At 44.8% G+C, this 26,805-nt stretch overlaps 1 protein-coding gene across 4 annotated transcripts in view; it reads left to right on the top strand.

Annotated features, from left to right (window-relative positions):
* Nucleotides 1-26,805, top strand: part of LOC144595265 (E3 ubiquitin-protein ligase SH3RF3-like) — a 258,681-nt gene that overhangs the window by 195,312 nt on the left and 36,564 nt on the right. For all 4 annotated transcript variants that reach the window (XM_078402549.1, XM_078402551.1, XM_078402550.1 and 1 more), the window contains 2 exons: nt 17,567-17,920; nt 25,080-25,186. In XM_078402549.1, coding sequence (XP_078258675.1) covers nt 17,567-17,920; nt 25,080-25,186 — 461 coding nt within the window. The remainder of the gene's footprint in view (nt 1-17,566; nt 17,921-25,079; nt 25,187-26,805) is intronic.

Genomic DNA, 26,805 nt, shown 5'->3' with positions numbered 1-26,805 from the left:
GTTGGCTGGGGGATACTTTTTTCAATCTCTTACCTCGACGGAGATGCGATTTTCTTCCGTAACGTATCTTCATCACCACTGCGGCCTAACATCATGGAGTGGTGCGACGTTTCCTGGAGACCGATCATCATGGAGCTTACGATCCCTTTGCCGAGGATCGACTGTGGAGAGCTCCAACCGCGGGCCTGTGGACTTTAACATCGTGGAGCCCGCGGTCCCTGGTCAGAGACCGATTCGGGAGCTCCAGGCCGCGGAGAGTTTCAACCGTCCTGACGCGAGAGTTTCGATCACCCCAACACGAGGGCTTCGGATCGCCGGCTGCGGTGGCTTCGATCGCCCTTACTGTGGATGGTTCGACAGCCCCGATCGAGAGAGAATAAAGAGGGAGAAGATTGAACTTTATTACCTTCCATCACAGTGAGGAATGTGGGGAGCCGCTGTGGTGGATGTTTATGTTAAATTTTATTTTATGTGTGTCTTGGTGCTTTTCACTTGGTATAGCTGTATGGTAACTCAAATTTCAGTGTACCTTAATTGGGACATGTGACAATAAACTGACCTTGAAACCTAACCCCTCTTCATTTTGTAAGAGCATGTAGCTCCACCATCTATTTGGGAATACATTCCAGATTTCAACCAGCCTGGAGGTGAAACAAAATGCTTTCTCTCAACATTTCACTCCTCACTTTAAACCTACTATTCCTCTGGTCTTAGGCAGCTCTGTCATAGGGAAAGGTTTCTCACTGTGGCAGCTCTGTCATAGGGAAAGGTTTCTCACTGATTAGAGGCTGATCTACACCTCTCATGAGCTTGGATAACTCCATCAGTTCCACTCTTGCTTCTTCTGCACCAAGGAAAACAAATCTTGCTTCCCCAGTCTCTCATAATTTTAAATGTTGGCCTTGCGAGGGGCACCCAGATTCTGAAAAGAAAAGTAGATTTCAGAAAATGATATGCATCATTTTGGAATTGGATTTGATATATCTGGTAAGTAATTATGGGAAAGGGGTGAATTGTGCATATTGTAGTTACTGTATGGAATTGGCCCCATAATTCAAAGCATAATGTGTCTTCAAATGCAGAGCTGAAATACAAGCTGTGGAAATACCCATATGAGCTATCAAACGACAAATGAAAATGCCCAGAGAAGTGGACGAAAAACCAGTTTCCATCATTTTAGCGAATCTCACAGCAGTATATAAAGGATGCAGTAATTCCCATGAATCCCCACAATTCTTATGAAAAATAAAATATATAATCAGAAACATAAGAGAAAATATAATTCAATTCCATTGGAAGTGCTTGTGGATAATATTATGGGACAACTCATTGAAATTTATTCACCCTAATACGCACAAAGAATAGCTGGGAGGTTTTTGTTTTGTTTGCGAAATGAAACTCCTTCAGATCCATCTGAACATATGATACTTTTTGTTTGTTTGCGGCTGAAGCCTTCACAAGATCTTGTATATACAGGGACATAATTACTTCCAACAGCTCCTTTCCCACATCCTGTAATTTAGTCTGGTGTTGCGATGGTGTATATTTTTCCGTTATGATTTTTTCCCCACATTAATATTATATAAATTGGTGTAATCTTTCAAGTGGTCAACTTGTGACAGGGTTATCCTGATATTAACTATTCCATTGGGGTTATTGAAATGTCTTAATGGTGTGGATACTGTTGAACTGGGCTTGTTATTCCAAGAGTTACTGCTGGCACCGTGCCTTATTTAACATCTCTCCTGAGCCCCAGGTAACATGAATGTTGACACTAGGGCTAACCACATATTAATGGTCTTGTTTGCAACACTCCCGATGATTTGACTTGGAGTTACATGGCCATAGAAGTATTATTGATGGGCCATTCTTAACTGGAAAGATGCTGGAAAACCCAAAATAAAACAGAAAATGCTGGAAATATTCAACAGGACGGGCAGTATATATGGAGAAAGAGTTAAAGTTTCAGATTAACAGATCAGGGCGGCACAGTGGCGCAGCGGTAGAGTTGCTGCCTTACAGCGCCAGTGACCTGGGTTTGATCCTGACAATGGGTGCTGTCAGTTCTCCAGGTGAAAGCGTGGGTTTTCTCCAGGTGCTCCAGTTTCATTCCAAACTCCCACATTTCAAAAGTGTGCAGGTTTGTAGGTTAATTGGCTTTTGTAAAATTGTCCCTAGTGTGTACGATAGTGCAAATGTATGAGTGATCGTTGATCAGCCTGGACTCATAGAAACATAGAAAATAGGTGCAGGAGTAGTCCATTCGGCCCTTTGAGCCATTCAATATGATCATGGCCGATCATCCAAAATCAGTACCTCATTCCGGCTTTTTCCCCATATCCCTTGATTCCCTTAGCCCTAAGAGCTAAATCTAACTCTCTCTTGAACACATCCAATGAATTGTCCTCCACTGCCTTCTGTGGCAGAGAATTCCACAGATTCATAACTCTCTGGATGAAAAAGTTTTTCCTCATCTCAGTCCTAAATGGCCAACCTCTTATTCTTAAACTGTGACCCCTGGTTCTGGACTCCCCCAACATCAGGAAAAAATTTCCTGCATCTAGCCTGTCCAATCCTCAAAGAATTTTATATGTTTCAGAGGGTCGAAGGGCTTGTTTCCACGCTGTATGACAGAATCCCTGGCAATAACTTACCCACCAGTGATGTTAAGCTCAGCAGTCTGAGCCTTCAGACTTTCATAAATAAAGATACATTAGCCACCCACCAGTCTTCTGCACCCAGGAACATCAATGATCCCGGGGCCCTGAAATTTCTTCTCTAGCTTCCTACAATATCCTGGGATACACTTCGTCCCAAGAAATTATAGCACATAAGGACAAAAGCTCAATTAAAGCTCAATAAGGACTAAACAGGCAATGACAGAATAATTCAAGTCCTAAATTCATAAATTATAGGAGCAGAATTAGGCCATTCGGCCCATCATGTCTAATCCGCCATTCAATCATGGCTGATCTATCTTTCCCTCTCAACCCCATTCTCCTGCCTTCTCCCCATAACCGCTGACACCTGTACTAATAATTAAATTAAACGTTAGATAGAAGAACCTAGAGGGCCTGTCCCACTTAGGCGATTTTTTAGGCGACTGTCATAGTCGTAGCAGGTCGCTAAAAAACTGGCGACTGGACCCCCCCCTACGACAATGTCAACGACAAGCTACAACAACCTACCACCTAGTCGACGTCAAGCTACCGACAACCAGCGACCCAATCGTCGTGACTTAGGACGTCCACCTACAACCACACAGGCGACAACCTACGACAACTGAAGTCAACCTACCTCTACCCACGACAAGCTACGACAAGCTATGAACCTGTCGGCGACAACTGAAGACAATTCACGTCATTTTGGCCTCCGGTTTTGACGCCGGTACCTGTCGCCGGTTGACGTAGGTTGACGTAGGTAGTCGCCAATGGAATTCACCGAAGTCAGCACCGGCGACAACCTACGTCACCTGGCGACAACCTATGCCAGCACCTACGTCAGGAGACTTCAAGCTATGATCATTAGCGTCGAACTAACAGTTGCCGAAATTTTTTAAACATCTCAAAATCCAGCGGCGACCAGAAAAACACTTTGACTCTTTCGAGACTACTCACGACCATACAGGCGGACCGTGTGGTGACAGCCTAGTCGCCTGTATTCACCTAAAAAATTGACTTAGTGGGACAAGCCCTTTACATAAGAAAAAAATATACACCTTTTAACCCCTTTCACTTGCTTTTCCATTCATTAAATCCTCAGCCCCACATTCTCAGCTTTTACCTCAGCCCCACATTCTTGCTTCCTTGATGTCAAAATATCTACTGATCTCTGCCTCAGATATATTCAGCAACTGAGTCTTCCCTGTCCTCTTGGAAAAGGGACTTTCACAGATTCATTGCCCACCTGATAGAACAATTTATTTTCATGTACTGAATGGTTGATCCCTTATTTTAGGACAAAGACAGAAATACTGAAGCCCGTCAGCCAGCCTCTGTGGAAAGAGCAACCAGTTAACGTTTCATCAGAACCAAAAAAGAAATAAAGCAAGAGGAGATTTAGGGTCTCCTTGTACAAAAGGTAAAGGTACAAAAGGTAAAGCAAGTTAGTCCAGAGAAGATGTATGAGACTTGAAATTTTGGACTTTAGAAATACAGTGTGGAAACAGGCCCGGGTTTGATCCTGACTACGGGTGCTGTCTGTATGGGTTTGTACGTTCTCCCCATGACAACGTGGGTTTTCTCCAGCTGCTTCGGTTTCCTCCCACACTCCAAAAAGTACAGGTGTGTAGGTTAATTGGCTTCGGTAAAAATTGTAAACCAAAATGCCCCATCTAAACTAGTCCTATTTGCCTGCATTTGGCCGACATCCGCTAAACATTTCCTATCCATGTACCTGTCGAATTGTCTCTATTGCCTCAACTACCTTCTCTGGCAGCTTATTCCATGTACACATCACCCTCTGAGTGAAAAAATGTTGTCCCTCAGGTTCGTATTAAATCTTTTTCCTCTCACCTTAAACCTTTGCCCTCTGGTTCTTCATTCTCCTACCTTCTGTAAAGGAGTCTGTACATTCAGCCTATCTATTCCCCTCGTGATTTTATACACCTCTATAAGATCGCTCCATAGCCTCAGTCTAAAGAAGGGTCGCAACCCAAAACATCACCTATTCCTTTTCCCCAGGGATGCTGCCTGATCCACTGTTATTCCTAAATGTTGTGTCCGTATGTGTATGTTGTTATTTGAGTATGTCGGTTTACATATGAGCTTCCCCCACAGATTTCTGCACAGAAATGCAGATGTTTCATTTTACTTGTGGAGATGAGGGGCACCATTGAATTATATGGAATCTATCTCCTTTCAGTTCTCAGCTATCTAGTTTTACAGCTAATCCTGCTGTTTATTGTGTAACTCCATTGCTGTACAATAAACCCACGTACATCAAAGTAACATCCAGAGGTATAGGGAAGGATTGTGTAATCCAGGGGTTTGTCGGTCACCATTTGCCCCATTTAACTTCAGCGGCATTATTATTTCATATTCCCACAAGGTGTACCTGGGTCGAATGTTAATGGCAAAAGTGGAGCATTTTGGTGTTATGAGACACTGTTGTGTGATGCAGGGTTTAAATAAAACATAGCGACATGGCAGGATTATGGTCACAAGGTGGACCCGCCTAGAAGAGTATTATTCTTCAGTAACAACTAAAAATGCTTTCTGAGACTGATACTGCTTAATATGTTTGCTGGATGCACCATTACAAAACTTCAAAGGCTAAACCAAGGGACAAGCAAGTAAAGCAAACACACATGGAACTATGCTTTCTGCTGTTTTTTGTAATCGTGTACTGTGGCTCACAGATTCTTCAGACCATTGATTGTTCTCTGGCTTGACTGAGGATTTGGAGGATGCTCCCAGTAGACCCCTGAGGGCATCCATTTCCTATACATCTGTTGTATTCATTGACTCGCATTAATAAATAAAATCCTCTGCAAAGATAGTATTATTTACGTTTGGAGAACCAACCAGCTTCTGAAGTCGGAGCAGAAGGCCTGGGAGCCTGTCTCTGTTTGCTATTTATCAGCAGGACTTTGCAAAATCCCTGATGGGAAGGGGGGGGGTAATACACAGAACAATGTGAACATATCTGAGAAAGTCCTCAGCAGGAGATATCTATTACAGTCCATCTGCCAACATGTGGATGGTCAGCCATATTTGGCCTATATTTGACTTGTCTGTTGTACATAGCCTTGCTCCGCCCAAGGGAAGCAAGCTGAAAGGGAAATGTTTTTGTCCATAGAGTACAAAAAAGCAGTGAGCTTGCTGGTCGCAGTTCTGTATTGGAAGCAAATTAATATTTTCCACTGAGGCACGCAACTGGCTTGGGAGCACATTGCATTATTGTTAGATTCCAAAGAAGAACCAATTCTTTGGAATTTGGACTAAATTTACACCCGAGGTATATTTTCTATCTGTGCCTGGAAGGTTTCCAAAGAGGGAGCTCTACTGCATTGCATTACAGTGATGGTTATTCACAATGTGGCTTCTCAGAATCAGAATCAGAATAACCTATAAAAAAACAAGTATTTTGGACGAAATTCCGTTACCCACAGTCTAACAATAAGAGCAATAAAAATAAGCAATAACACACACAATCACAAACCAACACAAAACAACAAAAAAAGAAACATCCATCACAGTGAGTCTCCTCCAATCACCTCCTCACTGTGATGGAAGGCCAGAATGTATTTTCTCTTCCCCTGCCATCTTCTCCCGCGGTCAGGCTGTTGAAGTTGCCACGTCGCGGCGGTCGGGGCTCCCGACATTGATGCCCCCGCCGGGCGGAGCAAACCCCGCAGCCTGTTCCAGGCCGCGCCGGACGGTGAAAGGTCCGCAGCGGGTCGACCCAAGCCCCGGGCGGGCGAAGACGCTGCTGCTGCCGGAGCTCCCGATGTCGGCCCCCACCCAGGGCAGGGCCTGCGAGCTTCCGATATCCACGCGGCCCATGGCCGAAGCCTCCGAAGGCGAGTCGCAGCCACACTCGCAGCGCCACCACAGCCTCCGAAGGCAGCCAGCTCCGCTGGTGGTGAGTCCAATCCGCGGGCTCTGCGAACCAGAGCCCCAGGTGGTCCCAGGTGGAGGCCGCCAGCTCCAGGTGTTTGGCCGATGGTAGGCCGCAGCGGGAACGGAGACACGACCCAGAAAAAAAAGCTTGGGTCTCCGTTCGGAAGAGACAATTTTTCAGTACCCCCCCCCGACATAGTACACAACCACAAAAAACACGACATCACATCTAAACACTACAATTAAGACAAAAAAACAACAAAAAACACAAAAGACAAACGGACTGTAGTGCTGCCACTGGACCTTTATTGCATGTTGATAAGCAGAAGGACACCATGCTGCAGGCTAAGAACATCTTTCCTAATCTCTCTGGTTTAAATTTATATTGCCTCATCAGGAATCCTGCTTTATATTGTGGAAATGTTCGTGGCTCTCCTTTCCCTTTCCATTGTTGCCTCTCCTCGTCCCAACATTGTCCTTTATCCAACATCCACTGATACATTTTCCAGCCACATTAATTTGGCCTTCAGGTAAGGGAGCTGTGGCTGTAACATTCTTTTCATCACCCGACATAACCTGTAATGGGGCTGGGATGAAGCAGAGATCTTCCTATTCTGAAAGGATTGGAAGCATGGCATATGGTGCAGATAGACAGACAGTGGCGTTAGGAAGGAACTGCGGATGTTGGTTTACATCGAAGATAGACACAAAATGCTGGAGTAACTCAGCGGGACAGGCAGCATCTCTGGAGAGAAGGAATGGGTGGCGTTTTGGGTCGAGACCCTTCTTCAGACTCCCTGGATAGAAGGAATGGGGATGTTTCGGGTCGAGACCCTTCTTCAGTCAGTGCACACAGCTAAAGAGAGAGTTGGATAATGTCTAACTTGTTTGCAATTATGCCAGACTGAACTCAGATAGCATTACAGCAAGGAAGAAAAACACAAAGTGGTAGAGAAACTCGGCGTGTCAGGCAGCATCTCTGGAGGACATGGATAGGCAACGTTTCAGCTCAGGACTGACTGAATCATTCTGAAGAAGGGTCCTGACTCAATGTTGCCAATCCATTCCCTCCACAGATGCTGTCTGACCCGCTGAGTTTGGTTAGTTTAATTTAGTTTAGTTTATTATCATGGGTGTAGTGAAAAACTTTTTATTTGGTGCTAACCAGTCAGTGGAAAGACTATACATGACTACAATCGAGCCGTTCACAGTGAAGAGATATATGATAAAAGGAATAACGTTTAGCGCAAGATAAAGTCCAGTAATGTCAGATTAAAGGTCATCCGAGAATCTTCAATGAGGTAGACAGTGCTTTGTGTTTTGTTTTGTAAACTAGCATCTGCAGTTCCTTGTGTCAGCTTTATGTTAAGGATGATTTCTACACAATCTTGTCCACCTATGTTTTGCAATAAAAACTGAAACACCAAGAGGTAAAATGAAAAGTTAAGTTGTCCCTCGGCACAGGGGTCTTCAAGTGATGTTGGCAACCCTGCAATGGAAATGGTTTAAATCTCCGTGTGAAAAAACATTCAAAGCACAGATTAGACACGGCCCAGAAATGTGTGTCTTCAAACGGAAGATTCTGTGTCATGATCTGGTAGAGCACAGAGTTCATACCCAAATGCTATGCACTGCGTACTAGGCTATCAATCTCATCCACTGTGGAAAGATGCCAACAGGAAGCCATATGTTTCCTAACAAAAAGAGAATGAGAGTCCGCCTTGGCAGTCTGGTCTGCTCTTGTTGAGTCCCTGGTGGCATCTAAAGGAGACCTGGAGCAGACTCCTTCCCGACTTCTCAGTGGATGTTGGCCCACAACGCCAGGAAATTCCAAAGTGGGAGAGGGAGGAGATAGATTTTTAAAAAGTGGAAGTAAATTGTGATCTGTTTTTGAAAAGGAGCATGAAATGCTTGCTACTTCCAATGCTGTCATTTTTTTGTGCGGATTGCACGTATGAATTAAAAACCTTGCAGTGCCTCAGAGCTTGAAAGCTGTGGACAGGATCAGCTGCAGAAAGACTATAACGTGCTCCATTGCAGCTATAATGTGCTCCATTGACTCTGGTAATGACTTCACATTGCAGACTCCACCTGGTGTAAATGGGTGTTTAATTGAATATCAGCTGGGACTGACTGCAGTTTTAACCTGGCTTCACTGGAGATGACGGATTGCAACAAGTCAACTTCATTTGTAAGCTTCATACAGTTAGCTTTTATCATGGTGATATGTGGTGTTACAGCCTGCCTGTGTTGAGTCCTTTCCAATTTCAGCTTCCAATCACTGGAAGGGAGTAAGACGGTTTGTGATGAGTTTGCTAACTCTGTAACTACGTGAATTTAAATTTCCCACCTCATATTGTCATTGAGACTTTTAGACTTTAGAGATACAACGCCAGAAACAGGCCCTTCAGCCGACCGAGTCCGCACCAACCAGCGATCACCCCGTACAATTGCACTATCCTACACACTAGGGACAATTTACAGTTTTACCGAAGCCAATTAACCTTCAAACCGTACATCTTTGGAGTGTGGGAGGCAACTGGAGCACCCGGAGAAAACCCACATGGTCACAGGGAGAACGTACAAATTCTGTACAGACAGCACCCGCAGTCAGGATTGAACCTGGGTGTCTGGTACTGAAAGGCAGCAACTCTAACGCTGCATAACCGTGCTAACATGAACGTCCTTGAACTTAGTTTTTTTTTGTACTTGCTGACGTTTGTTAATCTCAAGGAAGAGCTGCAAATATTCATGAGGATGAAAAGTAGGTGTGTACAGTAAAAATCTTCGGCATCAGGATAAAATAGTATGTCAGTACCAGCCTCCATAAATAGAGGGATATAGCAGGCTGTGATATTTATTTTATGGGACACGGCCCAAAGGTATTTATATTCCTTTTCTGTTGAGTGCTCGTGGTACTAAGCTCCTGGAAGAAGCTTTTCATTCTCATTTTCAGGTATTTCTAGCCTTTTATGATGATAATGATGTGCCACAGTTATGTTCCAATACAACCCATGACATCAGAGCCCCTGTATGCGGCAGATTTTAATACAATGCACACATTTACCTCATGAATAACATAAAATGTAATTGTCTTTGATTTTGACCTATTATTGGAAATGTTTAAGTTAAATTATTTTTTAAATAATTTTACTTATTAATCACCATTAATCAATCACTTACAACCCCAGAAGGATCCATTTTAACAATTCCTGTTCCTGGAGTTTCTCTCTCTTATCCTTCCAGCACAATCTTTCTGTCTTTATATTATAAAGACATAGTCATAGAAACATACAGCGTGGAAACAGAGCCTTCAGCCCAAGTTCCCCACACTGACCAACTTGTTCCATCTACACTAGTCCTACCTGCCTGCGTTTCCATCTCTCCCTCTAAACCTATCCTATCCATGTACCTATCTTCAAGCTCCTCCTATTCACATATAAAGCCCTAAATGGACATTCCCCCCCCCCTACATCAAAAATCTTCTAACCCCCCTCTCTAACTCCAGGTCCCTCAGGTCGGCCGACTTGGGGCTACTCACTATCCCGCGGTCTAGGCTTAAGCTCAGGGGTGACCGCGCTTTTGCGGTTGCAGCTCCTAGACTGTGGAACAGCATCCCTCTCCCCATCAGAACTGCCCCCTCCATCGACTCCTTTAAGTCCAGGCTCAAAACCTATTTCTACTCCCTAGCGTTTGAGGCTCATTGAGGAGGCGCTGTGAACTGTTTGCGTGCTACTGTATGTTTCATTTTTTTTCCTTAGTACCTAATCAGATGTACAGCACTTTGGTCAACGTGGGTTGTTTTTAAATGTGCTATACAAATAAAATTGACTTGACTTGACTTGACTGTCTAATTGTTTCTTACACGTTGCGATAGTACCTGCCTCAACTACCTCCTTCGGTAGCTCGTTTCATACATTCACCACCTTTTGTGTAAAAAAAAGTTACCCCTCAGGTTCCTATTAAATCTTATTTCAGGTTCCTATTATTTGGGACATATTGCTGCTGAAAATACTAAAGTCAGGAGTTTATTCATCAAAAGCCCAAATGCATTGTGCTGTTTATATTGATGGATTACGAACGTTTTCTGACTGAACAAAACCAGAAAATTCTCAAACTCTCTACATTCCTCTCCTTATGGAGGTTTGTATAGGTAAATCTGTGAAGGGTGTCTCTATCTAGTCTCTTCCATCTACCTCTCCTTATATCTATTTCCATCTTGATGGTCTTCTCCCTTATGCCTTTAGGTTTCTTTGGCCTCCTGTCCATTTCCCCTTCTTTTGCCCTGCCGTTGACAATCAAGCTTTCTGCTATTTGGAATCTGCTGCCAAAATGCTTCCCCTTCTCTGCCACCTCTCTTGTTGAAACATCTCGTAAAACTCATCTGCCTATACCCCCCAAAAGTTCTAAATAAGTAGACATTAACCAACTAGGAAGAATTAGAAGCACAAATTTCGTTCATGTTTACAGGATAATTGGGGAGATTTGTACTGAGTTGCGGCTACAGAATCATGTATGTTTATAGCAGACTGGTGGGGAACGCTATGAGGCAACAAAATCTAGTTCATAAGTTCAAGGATCAGAATTAGGCCATTCGGCCCATCAAGTCGACTGCCATTCAATCATGGCTGATCCATCTTTCCCTCTCAACCCCATTCTCCTGCCCTCTCCCCATAACGCCTGACAACCGTACTAATTAAGAATCTGTCAACCTCCGCCTTAAAAATATCCAGTGACTTAGCCTCCACAGCTGTCAGTGGCAATGAATTCCACAACCAATCTTAATGCCTTTGCATGTCTTCTTGTACTTCTCTGAAATGACGAGCTAATTTTCTACTTTGAAAGTCGTGTTTACATTCAACTTATTTTTAAAACAAGTAGACATTAACCTACTAGGAAGAATTAAAAGCACAAATTGTGTTAATGTTTACAGGATCAATGGGGAGATCTCTGCTGAGTTTCGGCTATAGAATGATATCTGTTTCTAGCACAACAGTAAAGCAATTTGATCTGATATTCACTAAGGCACATGATTGGATTATGTAGAAGAGTAATGGATGGGCGACCTGAGATACTGATTAATCAAACACCTGGTTGGAAATGCAGCAAGTCCTTTAAAATGTGTAGGAAGGAACTGCAGATGCTGGTTTAAACCGAAGATAGACGCTAAAAGCTGGAGTAACTCAGTGGGACAGGCAGCATTCCCGCTGAGTTACTCCAGCTTTTTGTGTCTAAGTCCTTTAAAATGTTCTCCTGGTTTCCCCTCTGAGAGCCATCATGATATGAACCAAAGGGTTGGTCAAAGGGAGAAGCTTTCAGCTAAATTTTAAATAAGGAAACATACATAAAGAGTTTTGGTGAGGGAATTCTGATCACAAGCTGGGTAGCTATAGATCCCAGCACTGACGGTGGAGAGTGGTTAAAATCAGGGATGCAAGGGTGGCACAGTGGTACAGTGCTAGAGCTGCTGCCTCAGTGCCAGAAACCCGGGTTCAATCCTGACCTCGGCCGGGTGCTGTCTGTACGGAGTTTGTACATTCTCCCTGTGACCGCGTGGGTTTTCCCCAGGTGCTCCGGTTTCCTTCCACATTCCAAATACGTGCGGGTTTTTAGGTTAATTGGCTTCTGTAAATTGCCCCTGGTGTGTAGGATGTGAAAGTGGGATAACATAGAACTAGTTCACGGGTGATCGATTGTCAGTGTGGATTTGGTGGTCTGAGGACCTATTTCCACCCTGTATCTCTAAACTAAAGTAAGAAAGGTCAGACGAATGGAAGGTAGATTTTTTTTTTTAAATGTGGAGCTGGAGGCTGCAGATATAGTGAGGACAAGTTAATAGAAGAAATTTTAGACAAGGGTAAAACTTCAAAATCGGGGCATTGCTTGACCGAGTGCCAAAGAAGATTATGGAAGGATGAAAGCTGGCATATGTTAAAGAACAGGCATCAGAGTTTCAGATCGACACTAGCCTACCTCATGTGTAAGGTTGAAGGTCAGCCTGAGAAATGCTGGAAGGTTATGTCTAAGAATTATAAAGGCTTAGAAGGATTTCAGAGTTAAATGAGTCAAGGGAGGGACAGATGTTATAGGACAGAAGAATGGAGCACATGTACACTAAGTAGCTCATCCCTTGGTCAAGTATAACACTAAGACTGCAAAAGGTTCAGATAGTGACCAGAGAAAAGTCTAGAACTGGAAGTTAGAGACCTGCGTTCAAATAAAGAGAAAGACTTCAGCTTCCCCCCCCCCCCCAGATTGTTCATTCAGAAGTGGATGTTGGATGGCCAGCGTGACAAATTGGTTTAGGTTTATTATTGCCACGTGTACTGTGGTACACATAACAAAACTTTGACTCTGGCTCCACCACCACCACCATCCGTGGCAAAGCGTTCTAGGCCCCCACTGCCATCTGTTTAAATAAGTTAGCCCAAAAGGGGTAAGGAAGACTCCAAGTGCAAGGCACCAAGGCAATAGACTTTTAGACTTTCGAGATACATTGCGGAAACAGGCCCTTCGGCCCAACAATGGGCCATTATGGATTCTACCCTTCCTAAGGTCATCTGTTGCCGGGCCTTATCTCGCCTCCAGTTTACCCCTCCCCCCAAACACATCTATCTTTCAGTCTGAGGAAGGGAATTTCTGAAAAATTTCCGAAATGTCACCTATTCCTTTTCTCCAGACTTGCTGCCAAGCCCGCTGAGTTACTCCAGCATTTTGTGTCTATCTTCAGTATAAATCTGCAGTTCCTTCCTAAACACTAATGTGAAACTTGGTGAGCCTTGATAGGACTACTTTCTCGAAACTCAGGACACTTTGTTATATTCACATTATCAATATGTGGTTAAGAAATAAATATTTTTATTCACAACTATGTTTTCCAGCTGATTTAACTGAAAAAAATAGACTACAGCAGAGACCCTGACATTAAAATTTACCTTATGCAAAAATATTGTCATGTAGAAGGGATAGAAAGGGCAGACAGTCAGAACATTTTTCCTAAGGTAAAAATGTCCAACACTAGATGGCATAGCTATAAGGTGAGGAGGAATGTATAATGGGGATGTGCGGGGCAAGTTGTTGACACAGAGCGTGGTGCAGGCCTGGAACACATTGCCAGGTTGGTGGTGGAGGCAGATACAATAGTGGCATTTAAGAGGCTTTTAGATTGGCACATGGAAGTGCAAGGAATAGAGGGATATAGACTATGTACAGGCAGATTAGATCCGTTTAACTTGGCATCATGTGTAGAAAGGAACTTCAGATGCTGGTGCTCCAACACAAAGTGCTGGAGTAACTCTGCCGGTCAGGAGCCTGAGCTGATGAGTTATTCCAGCACTTTGTAACCTGAGCCGCTCAGTTACTCCAGCCAGCACTGCCTAACTTGGCATCATGTTTAGGATGACGTAGGCATCATGTTTAGGCACAAACATTGTGGTCCGACAGGCCGTTCCTGTGCTGTACTGTTCCAAGGATTACAAATGTTATCTCAACTTTAAGCACAATCAGAGATGCATTATTCAAACATCATCTAAAAGCCATCAGCCGTGAAAATCTAATCACTCGGTCACAATGCTAACATCACTCTTGTAATGCATTTGTAAGACCTTCTCTGCAGGCTGTGAATTACTGAGGTTTGGAGACCTTACCTTGCCATTATAAATCAGCTTGCTTTAAGATGATGCGAGTGCTAACATTGGTAATGCCGTTAGGTCTTAGAAGCTGCCTTCTATTGGAATGCATTGAATAAATGAATAATGCTACCTGCTCACTTATAATCATCAATGACCTAAAGTTTCTATGAAGAGCATTTAAGAAATTGCATTTATAAACGTCATCAAAGTCTAAACATTAACAAAACTAGGAATGAAAGCTAACTGTGATGTGTCTGTGAAATAACATAGCAATTTGTACTACCAGCAATGGCAGATGATGTAGTAGAAATGTCGGTAGAATTCGATAAAGCCTCACTCAAGGAATTGAGAAAGACAGGACAAGTCCAGTGAGATCTGGCAGGATACCTGATGGTTTTCCAAAACAGTCAACAGTGAAGTACAAGTGAGCTCTCTGCTCAGCCTGCTGAAAAGTAATTGCTTTGATACTTCCTGTTTCATTATAAAGGATGCTCTCTGTGTTTTAGTTTTTTTTAGTTTTAGTTTTAAAGATACAGTGTGGAAACAGGTCCTTCGGCCCACCAAGACCATGCTGACCGACAACCACCCATACACTAGTTCTCTCCTACACACCAGAGACAATTTACAGAAGCCAATTAACCTACAAACCTGCACGTCTTTGGAGTGTGGGAGGAAACCAGGGCACCCAGAGAAAACGCACGCGTTCACAGGGAGAACATACAAATTCTGTGCAGACAGCACCCATAGTCAGGATTGGACCCGGGTCTCTGGCATTGTAAGGCAGCAACTCTACTCCTGCTCCACAGTGCCACCCCAGCCCACTGTGGTTTATTCTATTAAGGTGACTTAATTCCGTGTACCGATCCTGGTTCTTTCTGATCTCCCCACCACAGGTGGTTCTATGAACAACAATGCCATTCACTCCCTTTGACTGACCCCAAACTCCTGTTTCAAAATCAGATGGTCATAATGGATGGCCACAAATTGCTCTTTTCACGACAAGGCCAGGTTCAGCCAAATGCATCCCACCAGACCTGTGTGCAGTTTGGGGAAGCATGCTGGGAGATGTGCCTTGAGCGGCACAGTGGCGCAGCAGTAGAGTTGCTGCCTTACAACTACAGAGACCCGGGTTTGATCCTGACTACGGGTGCTGTCTGTACGGAGTTTGTACGTTCTCCCTGTGACCGCATGGGTTTTCTCCGGGTCCTCTGGTTTCCTCCCACATTCCAAGATGTGTAGGCTTGTAGGTTAATCGTCTTCTGTAAATTTCCCCTAGTGTGTTGGACACGAAACTGGTCCAACATAGAACTAGTGTACGTGTGATCGTCGATTGGCACAGAATCTATGGGCCGAGGAGCCAGTTTCTGCACTGTATCTCTAAGCTAAACTCTAAACTAAACTAAAGAACATGTGATAGCCAGTATGGGAGATGGAAATGCTAAGTCAAAATAGGCCCTCACCTCTCCTCCACCATTACACTGAGCACCGGCTCACCACAGGGCTGTGTGTTGAGCCCCATCCTTTACTCCCTCTACACTCACGACTGCGCCCCCACCCATCCCACCAACACCATCATCAAGTTCGCGGATGACACGACTGTGGTTGGACTCATCTCAGGAGGAGATGAGACAGCCTATAGGGATGAAATCCAAAGGCTGGCAGCATGGTGTTCAGTGAACAATCTGGTCCTGAACTCCTCCAAAACAAAGGAACTTATAATTGACTTTAGAAAAACCAGTGTAGAATACGACCCACTCTACATCAATGGGGTCTGTGTGGAAAGGGTACCCGCTTTCAGGTTCCTGGGTACGCACATCGCAGAGGATCTTACCTGGTCTACCAACACCATCACCACAGTAAAGAAGGCACAGCAGAGACTCCACTTCCTGAGGATCCTCAGGAAAACCAACCTGCAGGAGAAGCTCATGTTGTCCTTCTATCGCTGCTCCATCGAGAGTGTGCTGGCATACTGTATTACCACATGGTATGCCAGCTGCTCAGAAAAGGACAGGAAGGCCCTTCAGAGGGTCATCACGACGGCCCAGAAGATCATCGGCTGCTCACTGCCCTCCCTGGAGCACCTGTTCAGCCTACGCTGCCTCAGTAGAGCAGGCAAAATAATAAAAGATCCATCCCACCCCGGCCACCGTCTGTTTGTTCATCTGCCCTCTGGTCGACGTTTCAGGTCGATCAAATCCCGAACAAACAGACTTAAGAACAGTTTTTACCCCAGGGCCATACGAGAACTGAACACTACCTTTGCACTAGGCAACACCGTTAAAAAATCTTGTACTTAATATAATTGTATTTATGTATTTATTTGTTTTTGCATTTATTGCATATATGTTTGTACGCACCGTCAGGATTGGCTATTTTTTAATTTCGTTGTACTCGTTGCAATGACAATAAATGAATATTATTATTATTATTATTATTATTATAGAGGGACGTGAGCATACAGCTATTTGAAATGAGATGTTCAGCTAACCAAGGGGACATTGTCGTAAACATCTGCAGACCATAGAGTTATTGTGCAGAAGGATTGCTGCTGCCAGGAACCCCTCAGACATTGCTGTTCTCGACTCATGTTCCTGCAGAACAATGGTTCAATGGCTCTTTATTGTCACCTATGCACAAACAGTGAAATTCTTTTGCACAACTCACAAATGCACAGTCGCCATAGTTTGGCGCCATTTACAAAGAAAAATTCCAAAGTCCAGTCCACAAGCTGTTCTTGCAGAGCAGAAGTGGCACTTGCTGAGTCCCAGTGGATGTAGTTGAGCCTCTTGGTTTAGCTTTATGGAGTTGGCAAATACGTCTATGAGGCCATGCACCACTGGGGTGGCCAGAGCAGCAGACAGGTGTGGAATCACAAGGCTTGTTTGGATGGATCCCCATGTGGTCTTTATAAGGCAGGTTATGGTCTTTAGTTTAGTTTAGTTTAATTCATTTTAGTTTATTGTCACGTGTACCGAGGTACACCACTGTGTCAAGCAGCCAAATACTTGCATCAGCAAGTATCCATGTTGTATCTTTCAATCAATGCAAACAAAAAAAGCACATATGTAGAAAGGAACTGCAGATGCTGGTTAAAAATACAAAGTGTTGGAGTAACTCAGCGGGTCAGTCAGCATTTCTAGAGAAGAAGAATGTGTGACGTTTCAGGTTGGGACCCTTCTTCAGACTAAAGCATTTCTTTCAGACTGAAGAAGGGTCCCGACCCGAAACATCGCCCATCCTTTTTCTCCAGAGATGCTGCCTGACCTGCTGAGTTATTCCAGCACTTTGTATCTATTTTCATAAAGCACAATGACGTTCAATAATAGCATTTTCAATGATCTTTAATCACTTCCATTTATTTATTTCACACAGCTAAATTCTACCGCAAAGCAACTGATTGAGATGGATAAAAAGTGTCTGCCAGCTACACAGAACAGTGATGTGCCTCTGTCAGCCGCTATCATTGCAGGTGCCAGCCCATCTCCCGGCTCTCCCTTAAACAGCGGTGGGGCAGCCTGCGCTGTTCACAGACGGCTCGACGGCAAGAAAAACGCCAAGAAACGGCACTCCTTCACTTCGTTCAGCATGTCACACAAGTCTTCCCAAGCCGTCAGCAACAGGCATTCCATGGAAATCAGTGCACCCGTTCTCATCAGTTCCAGTGACCCCAGGGCTATCGCCAAGATTGGAGAGGTCCCTCCTCTGTCGTCTAGTGCGCCTACCCAGGTAAACGCCTCTTGAGAAAAAATTTTAAAACTAATACAATCTCGATCAAGAATTGCATTTCATTTATTGTCTTGTGTAATCTGTGAAAGTGTATCTCATTCATATAAATCTGGAGAGTGTGAGGAGAGAAGGCAGGAGAGTGCATGGGGAGGGCAGGGGCATGGGGTTGTGAGGGAAAAATAAATCAGCCATGATCGAATGGTAGAGTAGGCTCGATGGGCCGAATGGCCTAATTCTGTTCCTGTGTCTTATAGTCTAGGAATTTTCTCCCTCAGTGGGGATTCATAAATGTCCAATGTACTGAAATAGAAGGCGCAGCCAAATTCCCACATGGAGTTCTGTCTAATTTGTTATTAATTACCAGACTCCAGGCGAGGACGCAAGTAGCTAGAGTGGAATGCAGGAAATGTTACACCACTACAAAGCAGCTTTCCTTTATGTTGTGGGGACTAACAATGTGGATCACTTCTGACGTTCACTTGTGTTAAAATCTCAGACATCCTGATAGATCCTCGTCAGTATCATTCTGACCATGGTCCGAGGTAAACTCTGAGTTGTTGAATCTTGTATCAGGTCCAACCTGTGCAAGAGTAGACTCTCCATCAGAAATGCTGGGAAATGGCAGACATTTTCACACAAGTTCGTGTTCTTAAGTCACAGGAGCAGAATTAGGCCATTCGGCCCATCAAGTCTACTCTGCCATTCAATCGTAGCTGATCTATCTTTCCCTCTCAACCCCATTTTCCTGCCTTCTCCCCGTAAACTTTGACACCCTTACTAATGAAGAACCAGTCAATCTCTGCTTTAAAAATACCCAAATGATTCGGCCTCCACCGCCGTCTGCAGCAATGAATTCCACAGATTCACCACCCTCTGGCTAAGGAAATTCCTCCTCATGTCCTTTCTGAAGGTACATCCTTTTATTCTGAGGCCTAGACTGTCCCACTTGTGGAAATATCCTCTCCACATCGCCCACCAGTGGAAACATCCTCTCCACATTGTACAGTGCTAGTGCTGGCAGCAATCAGCGATATGAGAGAGTGGGATTTCCATGTTAGTGCATAGTCATCTTGAACATCTGGCAATTTAGCAAACATGTTGAACCACATACATAGGTAGAAGATTTATATACAAATCAACATGAAGTTGATATAAAATACATACTTTACAAACCATCTGACCCATCTCAAAACAATGGGACACCAATCTTACTAATTCTTATCATATATAACATGGAACATAGAACAGGAAAAGGGCCTTTGACCAACAATGTCAGCGCTGAGACATGAGACAGTCAAGATGCCAAGATCAACTCTGCCTGCACGTGATCCACATGCCTCCATTCCCTGCATATCCATGTGCCTATCTAAAAGTCTCTAAATGCCAATATTGTATCTGCCTCCACCCCCAACCCTGGCAGCACGTTCCAGGTACTCACCACCTTCTGTGTGAAATAACTTGCCCTTTAAGCCATCTCCTTTAAGCTTTGCCCCTCTCACCTTAAACCTATGGTCTCTAGTATTCGATTTTTCCATCCTGGGAATAAAAGGTTCTGACTGCATCCAATCTTTACCTCTCATGATTTCAAATACTTCTATCAGGACTCCCACAACCTCCGGAGTTCCAGAGAGATAAATCCAAGTCTGTCCAACCTCTCCCTGTAGCTAATACCCCCTAATCCAGGCATCATTCTGGTAAACTTCCTCTGGACGCTCTCCAAAGCCTCCGCATCCTTCCTGGAATGGGGCAACCAGAACAGTACTTAACACTCCAAATAAATACTCCAAATAAATAGAGAGCAGATGGCTGTCTATTCTTTGTGCAGTTCTGTTAATTGCTTGTTTCCTGCTCACACAATTTGAAGAACACTTAAAGATTCAATCAATCAAAATCAATTTTTCATTTCTATTTGGCTGTACATAAAAGGCAGAGCCCAAGTAATTCTTTCACATGAGCCAATGTTTTTGTGTGGTAAGCAAAATAATTTAATCAACAACCTGATCAATAAATCCGATTGCCTAGTTTTTGTGTGGTTCGTGGAGAATACCAAATTTGTTCCGTGTCCTCTGTGCATGCGACACACCTGTGCACAGATGCATCCAGTTTTTGCAGCTCTGTCATGTGGACTCCTGTGAACACAATGTCGTTTTGCAAATCTGTTCCTCCATTTGTGAACCTGGCATGATTGCACCTAAACCAATCCACCGATTGCTTCTCCTACAGCACCACTGATTTTCAGGTACCCTTGGTTCCAAAGCCTTGGCCTATTATCCGTTTTGCCGGGCTAACAGAGGTCACGGCCTTGGGGGGGGGGGGAGATACCGGCCCGCAAAGTCGGACGCGGAGGTCGGCTATGGGAATGGATCTGCCAGTTCTGCCTGAGCCGGAGTTCCAGAGCCCCGGCCGCAGGGGAAAAATTCTACCCGTCGATCAGCGCGGAAGTCCTGGTGAGGTCCAGATTGACCAACACACTCAGCCTGGGCACCACATTTGCGGGTGGACTTCCGGGGAGGATTTCAAGTGCGCTTTCATAATTTATTCCGGATTGAAGGAGGTGCCAGACCACCAGTTGCCAGAAAATCGGTGGTGGATCTGTATATACCCTCGTCAATTCCCGGTGTCCCAACACACCCTCCTCCCACTTTAAACTCTGACGTTCACTCCCAGATTCTCTCAAGTGTAGCCCCATGGCTTGTGACCCACAATCCTCAACTTGATGATCAGGGGATCACAATCCTGATCTCCTCTATGTTTTGAAGGAGTTTTTGAGGTACAATTTTTGGCCAATGGGTATTGTATAAAAATACACAAAAAAAGTCTCACCTATCAAAACTCCTTTGTTGGAGAGAGATTAAAAATATTGGTTGCAATCTCTCAGAATTCCCTTGACTGGAACAATCCCGGAGGGAAGAGGTTGGCAATGCAGGTAGCAACAAGGAATTGCAGATGCTGGTTTACAAAAGAAAACAAAAAGTGCTAAGTAACTCAGCAAGTAAGGCAGCATCTCTGAACATCATGGAAAGGTGACATTTCAGGATGGGACCTTTCTTCAGGTCTAAAGAAGGGTCCTAGGCCGAAACATCACCAATCCATGTTCTTCAGAGACGTTGCCTGATCCGCTGAGTTACTCCAGCACATTGCGATCTCCTTGAAAGTACCGGTCCTCTCTGGGTTATGTAGACCAGAGTTATGGACACACAGTACACATATGAATGTGCATTTAAGAGGCCAGCGAGATGGAGTGGGATGGATTTGCCAGCTGCAGAGGCAACAGGCATCGTCTGCCAGCGGGGAATGGTGCATTTCCGTGTGGCTTCTCTCACAACCCCAACCCTGAAACTGCAATGAACAAGGGCTGGGTCAAGTCAAGCATAGCTGGGAGATGTGAGCAGAGTTACTCGCTCGCTCGCTCGCTGAATCAGCGACGCTGGCTGGCGGCTGGACCTCCCGCACCTGCACGCTCCCCCATCACCGTGGTTTTTCTCATCCTCTCCCAAGCCCTGCAATTGTGACGCAGAGGGCTAGAGTAAATCAGTGGGTCAGTCAACATCTCTGGAGAATATGGATAGGTTACGTTTCAGGTCGGGATCCTTCTTCAGACTGATTGCTCATAAGTTCATAAATGTTAGCACAAATAGGCCAAGGGCGGCATGGTGGTGCAGCGTTAGAGTTGCTGCCTACAGCGCTTGCAGCGCCGGAGACCCAGGTTTGATCCAGACTACGGTTGCTGTCTGTACAGAGGTTGTACATTCTCCCCGTAACCGCGTGGGTTTTCTCCGAGATCTTCGGTTTCCACCCACACTCCAAAGACGTACAGGTTTGTAGGTTAATTGGCTTGTTATGTGTAAATTGTCCTTAATGTGTGTAGGATAGTGTTAATGTGCGGGGATCGCTGGTTAGTGCAGACTCAGTGGGCCGAAGGGCCTGTTTCCGTGCTGTATAGGTATCTCTAAACTAAACTAAACTAAATTCAGCCCATCAAGTCTACTCCGCCATTCAATCCATCTTTCCCTCTCAACCCCATTCTCCTGCCATCTCCTGCCCCATAACCCCTGACACCTGTACTTGAACAGACGGAGTAATGTCCGATTTGAAAGTGCTCCATTAGCATTGCACTGGAGTATCAGCCTAGCTTTTTATACTCGAGTCTCTACATTCCGCTTTACAGGCAAAAGCAGGAGTTTATGTCTGTAAATTATTTCACGCACTACTTGCTTCTTCAATGCTACAGGATGAAAAATCAATGTTTTCCTGAAAGGAACAAGATAACATGATTTTTCTGTGATTTATTCTTCACACTGGATTCCATGGATACAATGCGCCTAGCGACATCACTGCTTGTGCATTGCTTGCTTGGAGCTTAGCTGGGTGAGAGGAGGTGGTGTTGATTTAAAGCGGACTGCTCTTCGGAGCACAGCTCAGCCAGCATATAATGCCACAAATAGAGTGCAAGCTGTCTATTAGAGGGTGACCCACACAATTTAGAACATAGAACAGTACAGCACAGAAACAGGCCCTTCGACCCACAATGCCCATGCTGAACATGATGTCAAGTTAAACTCATCTCCTCTGCCTGCACATGATCCACATCCCTCCATTCCTGCATGTACCACACGGGAGGTTGGTGAGCAAAATTGGAGCACATGGTATTGGGGGTAGGGTGTTGACATGGATAGAGAATTGGTTGGCAGACAGGAAGCAAAGAGTAGGAATAAACGGGTCCTTTTCAGAATGGCAGATAGTGGAGAGTGGAGTACCGCAAGGCTCGGTGCTGGGACCGCAACTATTTACAATATATATTAATGATTTGGATGATAATAATAACAACAATAATAAGCATTTATTTTATATAGCGCTTTATCAGGTGCTCAAAGCGCTTTACAAAAACAGTCATAACACAAAAACAAACAGACAAACTATCCTGACGGAGAAGCGGCGAACAAACAACGCCAGCGTCCTCTCACGTCAGGGTCCGGCAGTAGACAACAAAAAGCACAGGACACACAGATACAATTTTAACACAAACAGCCATCACAGTGATTGCTCCAGGCACACCCTCACTGTGATGGAAGGCAAAGAAAAGTCTTATCTCCTCCTCATTCTTCTCCCGTGGCGCCACGAGGCGATCGAGGCTCCCAACTTTTGAAGCCCCCACCGGGCGATGGAAAGTCCGAGGGCCGAGCCGAGCAGGCCGATGAAGGTCCTGAGCCCCCACCAGGCGATGGAAAGTGCCACGGCCAGGCCACGCAGGGCGATGGAATTAGAAGTAACACTAGCAAGTTTGCAGATGACACAAAGCTGGGTGGCAGTGTGAACGGCGAAGAGGATGTTAGGAGGTTGCAGGGTGACGTGGACAGGTTGAGTGAGTGGCTAGATGCATGGCAGATGCAGTATAATGTAGATAAATGTGAGGTTATCCACTTTGGCGGCAAAAATAAGGCGACAGATTATTATCTCAATGGTGTCAGATTAGGTAAAGGGGAAGTGCAACAAGACCTTGGTGTCCTTGTACACCAGTCACTGAAAGTAAGTGTGCAGGTATAGCAGGCAGTGAAGAAAGCTAATGGCATGTTGGCATTCATAACAAGAGGATTTAAGTACAGGAGCAAGGAAGTCCTGCAGTTGTATAGGGCCTTGGTGAGACCACATCTGGAGTATTGTGTGCAGTTTTGGTCTCCTAATTTGAGGAAGGGCGTCCTTGCTATTGAGGCAGTGCAGCGTAGGTTCATGAGGTTAATCCCTGGGATGGAGAGACTGTCATATGAGGAAAGATTGGAAAGACTAGGCTTGTATTCACTGGAGTTTAGAAGGATGAGAGGGGATCTTATAGAGACGTATAAAATTATAAAAGGACTAGACAGGCTAGATGCAGGAAAAATGTTCCCAATGTTGGGGGAGTCCAGAACCAGGGGACACAGTCTAAGAATAAAGGGGAGGCCATTTGAAACTGAGGTGAGAAGAAACTTTTTCACCCAGAGAGTTGTGAATTTGTGGAATTCTCTGCCACAGAAGTCAGCGGAAGCCAATTAACTGGATGAATTTAAAAGAGAGTTAGATAGAGCTCAAGGGACTAGTGGAATCAAGGGATATGGGGAGAAGGCAGGCACAGGTTACTGATTGTAGATGATCAGCCATGCTCACAATGAATGGTGGTGCAGGCTCGAAGGGCCAAATGACCTCCTCCTGTACCTATTTTCTATGTCTATGTCATAAAATATGGAACAGTACAGCACAATGTTTGTGGCGAATATGATACCAAGTTAAATCGATCTCATCTGCCTGTACATGATCCATATCCCTCTATTCCCTGCACTTGCATGTGTCTATCCAAAAGCCTCTTAAACATCACTATAGTATCTGCCTCCACCACCAATGCATTCCATGCCCCCACCATTCTCTGTGTAAAAAAACGTGCCTCACACATCTCCATTCTTTCCCCCTCTCACCTTGCAGCTGTGCCCTCTAGTGTGTTTCGGCACCCTGAGGGAAGAGCTTAAACCCACTTTCACTGTCATTCTCCCAGAGTCCCAAGCTCCGTTCCTGTATCTTCTGATTAACAAAGCTCCTGGAAGGTGAGAAGTTCCAAGTCATTCATGACCTGCAGCTTTTTGTGGGCACATCACCAGCTAGTCAGCCTTGTCAGGAATGATCTGTTGGCCAGGACTGTGTTGCACTTGATTCTTTTAGACTTTAGAGATGAAGTAGGGAAACAGGCCCTTTAGCCCACCAGGTCCGTGCCAACTAGTGAGCACCCCCTACACTAGCACTGTACTACACACTTGGGATCATTTACAATTTTTACCAACGCGAATTAACCTACAAACCTATATGTCATTGGAGTGTGGGAGGAAACCGGAGCACCCGGAGAAAACCCACGCGGTCACAGGGAGAATGTACAAACTACATACAGACAGTACCCATAGTCAGGATCGAACCCGGGTCTCTAGCGCTGTAAGGCAGCACTCTACTGCTGCACCACCCTACATTCCTTAGCTTCAGGAGCATTGCAGACAGTGGTGGTTTATTTACGCCACATGCCACAGTTTTGGAGGTCACTGTTGTTCTCTAACCAAGAAAATGTAATTTCATTATATGTTTCATTATATATATATATTTATATATTTATGTATTAAATCTATGTGTCTGATACATTTTATAGGCCTCATCTCTTACTGCCAATGCAGTTGGTGGTGCAGTGGGTCCAAGATTGGGGGCTGCCATTGGGGAACAAGGAACAGCACCAAAGACCCAATTACCGCTCAATATGTAAGTGATGATTTCTAATTAAAGTTCTATCACGTGTATAGTGTCAGGCTTCTTGGACAAGAGGGAGAATTGGTTTGGGACCACATTTCATCCATACACCCCTCTCCCACCGCATGAAGTCTCTTAACGGGAGGATAATGCACGGTCACTTCAGATGACAAAGATCTTGAAATGAGGAGGAAGGAACTGCAGATGCTGTTCTTATACCGAAGATAGACACAAAATGCTGGAGTAACTCAGCGGGACAGGCAGCATTCCCGCTGAGTTACTCCAGCTTTTTCTGTCTAAGTCCTTTAAAATGTTCTCCTGGTTTCCCCTCTGAGACCCATCATCATTTCCCTTAAAATGAGGATCAGGTACATTTGTCAACTAAATACCTCTTTTACTGTTATGTCAAACAACAGTTATCTAAATTGCAACAGTCAGGCAAAAGGATCTGCAAATTATCATTAATGGATGTTAGATTATAGCTCCAAAATTAAACTTGAGTGGTGAGATTTTGCCTGATTAGTTTGATAAACTGTCTTTATTTCAATTGAATGCACTTCTATTGGCTTGCCGACAGCTAAAATCTAATAAGATACAGAAACAGGACAAGTAAATACTGTTATCATGGTTCAGTGTCTTGGAGAACAAAAGCAAGCATGGATTGATTGAATCAGATGGCTCATTTCTTGCTGGTTTAGTCCCCCTGCTTGCCACACATGGTTCCTCTTGCCTCCCCTTGTTTGGTATGACAGAATGATTCAGCATTGAAGAAGCAAGGAATCGCAGATGTTGGTTTACAAAAGAAGACCGAGTGCTGGAGTAACTCAGCAGGTCAGGCAGCATCTCCGGAGAACATGGATAGGCGATGTTTTGGGTCGGGCCATTCGTCACACTGATTCTGCATTGAATTTGGCCTGAGGTCCAGCCATCAGCCCCATGTGTCCATCTTGTTCCATTCCCTTCTCTCTTAGACCTGCAGACTCTTTCAAGCTTTCAAGGTCAGTTTATTGTCACATGTACCAATTAAGGCTACCATACAGATTAAATTCAGATTGCCATACAGCCATACTATAAAAAGCAACAAGACACACAACTACATAAAAGTTAACCCAAACATCCACCATAGCAGATCTCTCCACGTACCTCACTGTGATGGAAGGCAATGAAGTCCAATCTCCTTCCTCTTTATTCTCCCGCGGTTGGGGCAGTCGAACCATCCGCAGCCGGCGGTCGAAGCCTCCGTCGGGGCGATTGAAACTCCCGCATCGGGGCGGTCGAAAGCTCCTGCGGCTTGGGGTCCCCGATGTCGGTCTCTAACCAGAGACCGTGGGCTCCACGATGTTAGTCTCACAGGTTCCCACGGTTGGAGCCCCAAAAACGACCCCCGACAGGGATCGTGAGCTCCGTGATGGTAAGTCCCGCAGGCCCCTGCGATGGAGCTCCCAGTCGATCTCCAACAAAGGCTGCCAACTCCACGATGATAGGCCGTAGTGCGGATGGAGATACGATACGGGAAAAAATCGCATCTCCGTCGAGGTAAGAGATCGGAAAAAGTTTCCCCCAACACCCCCCCCCCACCCCCCACACAAAAAAACAAGCTAAAGAACACTAAAAAACATACATTTAACACA

This window comes from Rhinoraja longicauda, chromosome 7 (assembly GCF_053455715.1).
Source record: "Rhinoraja longicauda isolate Sanriku21f chromosome 7, sRhiLon1.1, whole genome shotgun sequence".
Lineage (NCBI taxonomy): Eukaryota > Metazoa > Chordata > Chondrichthyes > Rajiformes > Arhynchobatidae > Rhinoraja > Rhinoraja longicauda.
Note: the sequence above shows the minus strand (reverse complement) of the source record. Positions and strands in the feature narration are given on the sequence as shown.